Genomic DNA, 10,588 nt, shown 5'->3' on the forward strand with positions numbered 1-10,588 from the left:
CGAGTCGAGCAGGGCCGAGCCGAGCCGAGCCGAGCCGGGAGCGCCCCCCACCGCCCCCTTCCGAGCTGCTCACGGCGGAGGGGGGAGGAGGGGCGTGTCTCCCCTCCCGGCGGTTCCAATGGGCGCGCTGCGCGGAGCCCCGCCCCCTTACTGACGTCACGACCGTGACATTGTTATGCTAATAAAAGGGCGGGTAAAAGGCGCGGCGCGGGGCCGGCGGCGGCATCGGGAGCGGTGCGGAGTGACGGGACCGGCGGGGGTCACCGGCGGGGATCAGCGGCGGGGCCCGAGCGCTGCGCGCCGGCACCAGCAGCAGCAGCGCCCGCAGCAGCAGCGCCCGCAGCAGCCCCGCAGCTCCGCCGCAGCCCCACCGCATGCCCGCGCGGGCGGAGGCGGCGCCGTCCCTGCGGGGCGGCGGGCGGGAGGTGGCGGCATGAGCCAGAGTGAGGTGTCCCCGTGCGCGGCGCCGCCGCCGAGCCAGCGCGTGTTCCAGGAGGCGGTGCGGCGCGGGAACACCAAGGAGCTGCAGTCGCTGCTGCAGAACATGACGAACTGCGAGTTCAACGTCAACTCCTTCGGGCCCGAGGGGCAGACGGCGCTGCACCAGTCCGTCATCGACGGCAACCTGGAGCTCGTCAAGCTCCTCGTCAAGTTCGGTGCCGACATCCGCCTGGCCAACCGGGACGGCTGGAGCGCGCTGCACATCGCCGCCTTCGGGGGCCACCAGGACATCGTCCTCTACCTGATCACCAAGGCCAAATACTCCGCCGGTGCCCGGTGATGCCGGGACCACCCCCTCTCCCCCCTCCCCTCGCCCGGCCGCCAAAGCTGCTCCCGGCCCCGCGCGGGGTTTATTTGGCGAAGACCCGGGTCCCCCCCGCAAAGCGCCGCCGTTCGCCTGCTTCGAAAGTTGTTTCGTTGTTGTTTTTCTCCTTCCAAGGGTTGTTTTCCTACTGTAATACGTTGTGTTTTTTTTTCTCCTCCATCTACCTCGGCTGCACTCACAGTATTCACGGTTTCAGTTTGACATCTGGGCAGATGCTTTAAGGGCTCCCCCCTCCCCTCTCCGCTAATATTTAATCCTCCCTCCCCGCTCCCCTTGGCCTCATCCCGCCGACCTGAAGTATCTGGCTCAGAAGCGAATTCATTTCAACGCTCCCCAAACCCCCCCTCACTCTCCTGCCCCGGTGCCCGGTCCCCTCGAGGCCCTGTCATGGGCTGGGAGTTCCCGGCGGCCCTTCCCGGCAAAGAAAAGTGGGAAAACCTTCCTCCTCCAGGAAGCTCCCAGTGTTTTCCCACCACTGATTTTTGTCTCTTCCCAAGGCGACTCCATTGGAATACGACCGACACGGTTTTCTCACCCCAACTGCTCTTCTTGTATTTTGCGTTGGGTTTTCTCCTCTGGTTCTTTTTGTTTCGGTTTTTTTTATGGGTGTCTGAAGAGAATCTGTGTCCTCACCCACCTTGAATCCGTTTAGCACACGTGAGATCCCAGGAAAAGACATTGAATCCTTCTGGTTTTATGAGTAAAGGAGGATTAGCAAATCCTGGACTTGTGTTTTTGTGTTTCTTTTAAAGAAGTGAATAAACTCTGGAGGCAGAGGAGCTGCTTTTGCACAGGAAGGGCCGCGAGCGCTCTCTGCTGCCTGGAGAGATGCCGGAAAACTACTGAAAATAGTTTGGGAATTTTATTATTTTTTTCTTTTGGTGAAACTTGGATAACACTTCTCAATGCAGAACGACTCCTTTGATGTCTGTAGATTCACCCGTCTTTTATATGATATATATCTCCATATATATTTATAAAAGAAAGGGAGGAAGAGGAAGCCACCTGAAGTTGCATTCGGAAGTGACTGCACGTATAATCGCAAATGCTGCTTTTTATTGCTATGGCACAAGAACATCCATTTGGAAAATGCGGAAGATTTCCGAAGTCTCCTCTCTCCCGCTGGTCCTTCAGCCCTGTCCATCTGCACTAAAGCCATCCGTCTCACTGTCGCCTCCCCGCTCCTCCCCCTCTCGCTCCCTGCATCCCAACCATTCCCATTAAAAAAGGCAAATAGTTACCTGCTGGTTTATTTGGGTTGTGTCTTAACTATTTATCATGTCTGTATATATTTGTGGGTGAAGATTGTGAGCCTGGTTTTGTTGGAAGCTGGTGGTGAGTGTTTCAGAAATATGGTTTGGGAAATATGCCTTCTTGTTGTTGTTCTAGTCTTAAAACTAAAACACTTGAGTCTGCCATGATGATTTCCCATTGCACTGAATATATCCCGCTTTGTCTCCAATGGGTTCACTGCAGTTTGGTTTTGGTTTTTCTCCACTTCAACTCTTTGAGATGATTCTTTTAAAAGCTCCAGATTTCAAGAAGCAGAAGAGAAGCAGCCCTGTCGCAAGCGCCTGCTGCCGATGCTGCCATTCCCAAGGAACTGCTTGGCCCAAGTCTTCTCTGTGAGCATGGAAGGGGGTGTCCAGCACCTCCCCTGGTGCTTCTGTGTGACAGTGATGGGGTGGGAACAAGATCTTTTCTAGCAAGGTTTTGTCGTCGTTACCAGATGGTTGCACATTTATATTATTTTTTGTTTTTATTTTGACTAAATGGATTTGCCGCAAGGAAATGTCATAACATTTATGACATTGTATTAAAAGTGTATTGTAAAGCCAAGTTCTAGATGGAGTTTTTAAAAAGAAGCCTTGGTTATAAACCCAGTCTAAAGGGAGCTCTGTCCAGTGTTGTAAAGACAACATGATGTAACCCATATTTATATTTTTATAAAATACCTATTGAGACTGTGAATCTCCTGTGTGAATTGCTGGGTGAGTCGTTGAAGAAAACTATTGTTCCTTTCCAGCCTCCTGGAGCTTTGGACACACTGAGATTTGGGGAGTCTGTACGTCGGGGACGGGGGTTTGCTCTGAAATTGTGAGTTGATGTATTTTTACATCCCTGTTGTATTTTACTGAAAAGCTGCTGCCCTTCCTAGTCCCTGGAGTTTCAATTTTCTATGCAACCCCCACCCCCCCTCGTCTCTCTTGATCCTGAGAAATAAAAGGGATGCAGATTGATTCAAATTGAAATGAGGGTCCCCCCCCCCGCCCCCCTTGTTGGCTCATCGTGCTGCTGACCCTTCATGCCAAAACGGGGAGTACAAGAAAAAGCAAGGAAAGAGGCAGGTGGGGGAGGCTCCTTCGGGCATGACTGGTGCCTTCCAGCAGTCATCTTATTATTATTTTTGTAAGAAGAATATATTGCTAATGTCAGTGGAATAAGCAGACATTGAAGCTGATGCACAGATTGCTCCAGAAAGGAGTTTTTCTGTAGATTTTCCTTTAGATGCGAATACCTTTTTTAATTATGTTAATTAATGTTAAGGATTTTTAGGCTTATATTGAAGCTGTATGTGGGTCACTATATGATCATTTCTAACTGGATAAAGTCTGTACAGTACAGCATATTCCTGAGTGTATGATAGAAACGTGTAGCCCCAGAGTGCGAAATTTATAAATAAATTTTTCATTGATCTTTTTATAAAAAAATGAAAAAGACTTTTTATGTTTGTTCCTTCCCACAGGGGTGGTGATGCTGGGGGGAGGGGAGTGTTCGTCCCCCCAGGTTCCTTGTTTTGTGCCAAATCACAGAAGCCTAGCCTGATTTGTGTTGGAAGGGATGTTAAAGCTCCTCCAGCTCCAACCCCTGCCACAGGCAGGGACCCCTTCCACTGGAGCAGCTTGCTCCAAGCCCCTGTGTCCAACCTGGCCTTGAGCACTGCCAGGGATGGGGCAGCCACAGCTTCTCTGGGCACCCTGTGCCAGCGCCTCAGCACCCTCACAGGGAAGAGCTTCTGCCTAAGAGCTCATCTCAGTCTCCCCTCGGGCAGGTTCAAGCCATTCCCCCTTTTCCTGTTCCTACAGCCCTTGTCAAAAATACTGATGTATCTGCAGTTCCTCTGGGGTTAAATGCATCCCCAAGGGTGATGGTTAGGGTTGATCTGGGGGGCTGGAGCATGCAGCCTCTGCCTACAAGCTGCAGGAAGCTCCCTGAGACTCTGGGGGATTGTCCTGGTTTACCCCATCCCACAGGCTGGTGGAGATGTGGTGGCTTGGACCAAACCCTGGGCTGGGGCTGTCACAGTGTGTTTGAGATGTTCCTAAAGAGCCTGTTTCCCTCAAGGAGTGAGATGGGAGCTGCACAGCCGGTCCTGGGACCTCCCCATGGACCAAGACCATGGTCACGTTTGAGTCTGCAGCCCCAGCCTTTCTGGCTGAGCACCCCATGGCTCCCTGCAAACCTGCCCAGGTTCCTTGGTTCTAAGCCCTTGGCCTCTGAGGAAGATGCAGCTTTCAGACTAATGGTGGCTTCAGCCATTCCCTGGAAGGGGCATGGGTTGAGGGTCAGCAGGAGCTCTCCATCCCCAAAGGCATCTCCATCCTCCTGTGTGGCTTGGAGCACGCTTGGAGCAGGCTGGTGCCCAAAAGTGGGCTAAGCCCTGCACTGCTGGAGGCTTTCCAGGCCGGATCCGTCTGTTCCGGGAAGTGGGAAGAGCAGAGGCAGCCCCGAGCCTGTGCTGGCTGAGCCCTGCCTGCCGCCAGGGCTTTGAAGGCAGGATGCAGGCAGGGCTCCCACACTGGCAGCAGTGTGAGGTTTGGACATGAGGCTTTCTCTGTATCAATAATTTTGCCACCTCCAAGAATGTTAGAATCCCTGGGAAATTTGTGCCATGCTCGATTTGGCTCTGGGGTGTGGATTCCCAGGGATGCCAAGAGGGGTGTCCCCCATGGCAGTGTGGAGGAAACATGGATTAAAGGCTTTCCTTTTCAGGCTGGCCAACCTCCATCCCAGTGTGTTGAGCCCTGTGCCACCTCCTGCCAGCATGGGAAAGATGGGCACGAGTCACTGCCTGGACTTAGCAGGAAAAAAACAATGATGCCAAAACCATCCCTCACAAACACTGGTGGTCCTGAGGGCTCATCACCGAAGGTCCTGCAATAGCTGTTCACTGTGGGACATGTGTGCCTTGGGTTTGTCCCACTTGAGCACTAGTGATGGTACCAAGGCCCCCACCACTGCAGTGCTGCTGGGTTGGACCTGCAGGTGCAGCCTCCCCTGACCTCTGCCCCAGGCTCAGGATGCTGCAGGAAACATCATCCAGGTGCCTGCTTTGGGGTGCCACTGAGCTGGGCTCAGCCCAGTGGCCTCTCGCCCTTCACTGACTCCAGGCTCCAGCCCCCACCTCAAGGATAGGGTTTTTCAAGGAAAAGCAGCATTCCTGCACACAGCCCCTCTCTGCACCACTGGGGCCTCTGGCAGCCCCTCTGCAGGGGACATGGGCTGAGTGGTGAATACAAATCACCCTGTGTCCCCAGCTCCCACATGTGATGGTCCCAGTCCTGGGTCCCTGCATGGCCCATGGCCACCCCGCTCTGCAGCTCTCCTCATGCAGAAACCCTGTCCAAGAACTCGAGGAACTCCAAAGACTTGGGTTTTTTCCTTCTTCTTTCTTTCCTTTTCTATTTTTGTTCCAGTCAAACACAACCACTGGCTCCTTTGGTGGTGTAAGCACATTCTTCTGGCATTTTTGCATGTCCCTGGCTGCGCGTTATTGTCCGCCGGCAGCATTACGTAGGTGCTGTTGTTCCAAGAGAAACCAAAGCAAGAATTTGAACTTTCAAGTGCTTCCTGCCATTGTCTTTTGCTTTTGTTTGTGCTACTGACTCCAAACCAGATGGATCGGGCTCCCCTCTGGCCGCAGGGGTGATGGGAAGTCAGCGCAGCCCGGCGAGGTTCAACAGCTTTGTCTTCTCTTCTATTGCCCTTCATCCGTCAAGCCCGGGCAGCGGCACTGAACCGACCAACGCATATGGATGGGGGGGAGGAGGTGGGATTTTATTTGAATTTCAGGGAGCTTAACACAGTGAGTAATGAATGAGAAAGCGCCGGCACCGGGCAAGCGGGAGGGGACGGGCTGCAATCAAATTCAGGACATTTTAAATAGCTGCTTTGTCGGCGGTTGTGTGACGGTGACAATGCCGCAGGCTGCGGGTCCAACACAGTCACCTTTTCTTACCAAAATGAGGATCACAATCGACCTCTGTGCGGGGCTGGGGAGGAGCTGGAGCACACTCGGCCCGACTGGGATGGGCACTTCTCCAGCTGCAGGTTTCAGCCCTTCTCAACGGTGGGCTCCATCCAGTGGGAGCCCCCGGTGCAGGTTGGGGCTGGGGGGTGGCCAGGCAGGCTGTGGCTGGTGGCACTGGGGTCACAGCACATTGGACAGGACAGCTCATGGTTTCCCCCTAATTTTCTTCTGATCCAAAGTCACTTCAGTGTTTGGTGCTGGGACCTGATGCTGCAGCTCCCAGGCTGGGGTTGGTGCTGCCTGCCCTGTTCCTGCAGCAGTCATTTGAGTCTCTTCTTGGCATGCACACAACCTTCACATCCTGCTGTGAGGTTGGGTACAGGGTTCCCATGCGGTAAAATCACTGTCACTCTGCAGACCTCCATGCTCGGTGGGCTGTCCCCCAGGGATGCTCCCAAGCACCAGCACAAGGAATGCAGGCAGCTGTCATTTCTCCTTGGTGGTAGCAAGCATCCCAGGGAATGACACTGCTCCATCGTGTGGACAGGAGAAACAACATCCTTCTCCTCCAGAAACCCTTCAGCTGCCACATGCCACTGCCACCACCAGCACCCCTCCTCAGTGCCCAGCAAGGGGTGCCCAGGGAGAGGTGACCTCCGGGTCTCACACGGGGTGGGACAGGGAGCTGTGCCTGCAATGTAGATTTTAGCTTCTTCACATTAACAGGTTTCTCTTTCTGACCATAGAGAGATACTCATGCAGGGGCTTGAGTCCAGAGGTGTGGAAAGCTGCTTGGATGGAGGGTGGCTGGGAAGGAATGGGGGAATAGAGCATGGCTGAGGATGGACAGAGGGATGGATAGAACAATGAGCAGAGTTAAAGCTGGGTGGATGACAGGCTCGGAGGTGGTTGGGACAACCATTTTAACTGGAAACTCCTCATTCAACCTGAATCCAAGAGCATTCTGTGGCTGCGAGCAGTCTCTGAGGCCAGGCCAAGCAGAGTAGCACCTCTGAAGTACCCTTGTGGGGTGGCAGAGCTCCCTATGTCTGATCCAGCCCAGCAACAACCAGCTTCATCTTTATCCCTGGCAGGATGCACACAGCAGCAGCAGGGTGGGAGCTGCTGACCCCCATCGGTGCCAGCCCTGCCACAGGTGCTGGGGACATGGGGACCCTGGCACAGGGGTGCAGCAGAGGGTCCACACAGTACAGAACAGGGCTGAGCCATGCACACACCTGGCAGGAGGGGACATGACCAGAGGCAATAACTGGTGGCAATGTGTTGGTAGGGCAATGTGAGGTTGAACCTTCACGTGGGGCCTAAGCAGCACCCTGGGAATGATGGTTTGAAACACAAGGGCACAACAAGCAGACTCCTGGATTCTAATGAATTATACAACCAATGAAAGCCTCTGCCTGGAAATAGCATCTCTGAGGCCTCCTCTCCAGCCTGGCAGTGCACTGGAGCCTCAGTTCTTGTTTTCTCCAGCTTTAAGCACAGTTCTCACCTATGCCAACAGCAATGTTGTTTAGTACACATGGTGCAACTGCACAGACTCCTTGTGCCTAGGTCTGTGCCAGCTTTTCTGCTTGTTTGCTTGGGAAACTCTCACTGTGGTCACCCCTCTGATGTCTCAGTGTGGTCACCCCTCTGCAGGCTGGGCAGGAATGCTGTGGCAGCTCCTGGGACACCTGATATCCTTTAACTACACCTAAAGCAGTGCTTGGGTGGCTGGGGAGCTATGTGGGAGCAGATAGAAGGGCTGGAAGCAGTGGTTGCTGCTGCCCCCCCAGTCCATGGAGAGCAGCCCAATGCCTTTGGACACCACCAGCTCACTGTGATCCTTCAGTCTGAGGTCACAACAGGGAGATCCCCATTTTCAGGGATTGATGCACCCTGAATCCCAAAGCAGCTGGGTTGTGGGTGCAGGAGGGTGCTGGTGCAGCTCCCCCTGCCCTGTGTGTCCCCATGAGCAGGGGGAACAGAGCAGCCCTGGCCTCTCCCCACAGCACCAGGCTGAGGCCCTCGTATCCCAGCACAGCCCTTGGCCAGCAGGTCCTCACATCGCACCCTGCTCACATTCACAGTGCGGTGACAGCTCCGAGCCGCCCCCATCCCCTTTTCCACTCGCTGCTCCCCCTCATTCAAAGCCTCTGTCTTTTTAAGCTATTTTTTTCCCCTCCTATTCATTTCCCGGACGCCTCTGTCCTTTTCTCTTGCCGAGCCCCTCTCCCGAGCAGCTGCTATGCTAATAAGCATGAGGCAGAAAAGGCAGCGAGCCTTTGCAGTGGCTGGGGAGGAGAGAAAGACCCCAGAGCCCTCCAAATGCTAAATAAATCCAAGGCTGGAGCAGCATCCCCGAACAAAGAGGCCTGGCCTTCCCCCTCCCCTTCCCCTCTTCCCAATTCTACCACCTTTTCACATTCAAATCCATTAAACAGCGAGCAGAAAGACCCTGGGTATTCATAGCATTGCATTAAAGAGAAAGCCCCGTGGTCCCTCTCTATCCCGGCCGGGCGGAGGGAAGGGTTCTCCATCCCCATGGGCTGGGAACCACCGGCCTCCAGCCCCTCGGCGTGGCAGGAGAAGGACAAAAGCCCCTGGCCACCATGCAGGGATATGAGCTGCCTTTCACCCATGTGTCAGCTTTCTTCCCTGCCTGGGACACTCAGGCTCCATTGGGATGGAGCTCCTGGGCAGCTCGGGGTTAGATGGGAACCACATGGGGTGGGAGAGTCTGGGGGTGCAATGAGCTGGGGATCCCCCTGTGTCTTCTGCCTATTGATACTGCTCATAGACTGTTCCTAGAATCCCAGACTGGTTTGTGCTGGAAGGGACCGTAAGGCTAATACAGTTCCAGCCCTCTGCCACGGGCAGGGACGCCTTCCACTGGAAGTGTATCTGCAGCAGAGTTCCCACTGACACACATAGAGTGGGTTGGCTTTGAAGGGACCTTAAAGCTCATCCAGTTCCTCTTGCAGCAGTGATAGGGCAACGGGGACACACGAATCAGAGTGTGGCAAAGGTCTAACAAAGGCAAACCAGAGCTCCTGGTCTTGGTGAAGGGTGAAAAGGGAGAGGAATGGCACAGGCCCCTAACCCTAACCCCTAACCCACCTCTGCCTCACTGGGAAAGCTGGTGCTTTCCCAACAGGGCAGGTGCCTCGTACTGGTAACAAGTGTCTCTTGTGCCAAAATTGATGATTTCCCACCCATTTTGCCTATTTGTCCCCAGAGTCAGAGCAGCTTTCTGGTGCAAAGACCTCAGACCCCATCCTCTGGTAAGGGGATGCAGTGCTGAAAGTGAATGTATAGGTGGGCTCCATGTCAACTGTTGGGGACTAGTGAGATTCCTGAAGGGCATGGAAGGAGGAACAGACAGGCGTTTTCTTCTGCTGCCTTCAGAGGTGGAAATGCACACATGCTTCCAGGAAAGATTTCATGCTGTCCTCTGGTACAATGTTCTGCTGAAGTCATTTGCCTCCAGGAGATGGGGCTTTTGGTATCAAATATGGGAAAATGGTTTAAAACCGTGGATTTTAGCATGTGAGGATGGAAGCTGTTTGAGTGATGCCAGCTGGACCATGAAGACTGCGATGTTGACATGCGGTGCTCAGGAGGCAGCAATGTTCAAGGTCAGGTTGGACAGAGCCTTGGGTGACATGTTTTAGTGTGACATGTCCCTGCCCATGGCAGGGGGTTGGAACTTGATGATCTTAAGGTCTTTTCCAGCCCTAACTATTCTATGATTCTATGATCACTGGGACCCTGCTTGGTCAGGGGGATGGGATTCAGCTCTGGATTTGGGGCTTCCATCCCAGGTGGTCTAGGTTCCAGAATAGGCGGTGGGAGCAGAGGAGGGTTGTCAGGACCTTCCCCTAAGCTCTTTCTGCTTCTTGAGGTGTCCTTGCGTGTCCTGCCTGGCTGTGCCCCGGGACCTGGAGCCATCCCATCCTCTGGCCTGGGCACCTGGGGCCATCTCAGCTGCCACAATGTCTTTAAGTGCCTGAGCCCTGCCCTGTATCAATACAACCTGAAAGGGGATCATGGCTGTCCTCACATCAACATGTGCTCAGCCATATCCCACCCTGAGCTCCTGCAACTGTGTTCATACAATCACCAGGGCTGCATCCTGACCCCTGCAGGTGCTGCACAGCTTTGGGGTGCATGAGGGACCAGGACAGCAAGACATCTAGATCAGAAGACAGGGAGAGGTGGGACAAGCCTCAGGAAACCTGGAATGACACTAACCACTACATGAGACGTGGGACACAGGAGCCCAGACTCCTGTTCTTTCAGTACAGGGTCCCAGACCCATGTGTGTCCCTGCATGGGTGCTCCCAGCAGCATGGGATCCCTGGGGTGGTCACAGCTGTAGGGTGCTTCAGGGCTGTAGGACTTTGCTGACCCACCCAGTCCTTGCTCGCCACTGCAGACCAGCAGCTTCTCAGCCTGGAAACATCTTCAGGGCCTTGCTGGGCTCCACAATGGATGTGTTCCCACAAGAA

At 54.3% G+C, this 10,588-nt stretch overlaps 1 protein-coding gene across 1 annotated transcript; it reads left to right on the forward strand.

Moving 5' to 3' along the window:
- The first annotated feature begins 309 nt into the window (after positions 1-309).
- Positions 310-3,537, forward strand: NRARP (NOTCH regulated ankyrin repeat protein). The gene has a single exon (XM_034067931.1). It carries the CDS (start codon positions 434-436, stop codon positions 779-781), a length of 348 nt encoding a protein of 115 aa, XP_033923822.1. The 5' UTR covers positions 310-433; the 3' UTR covers positions 782-3,537.
- Positions 3,538-10,588: the final 7,051 nt, after the last annotated feature.

Source organism: Melopsittacus undulatus, chromosome 11, assembly GCF_012275295.1.
Source record: "Melopsittacus undulatus isolate bMelUnd1 chromosome 11, bMelUnd1.mat.Z, whole genome shotgun sequence".
Lineage (NCBI taxonomy): Eukaryota > Metazoa > Chordata > Aves > Psittaciformes > Psittaculidae > Melopsittacus > Melopsittacus undulatus.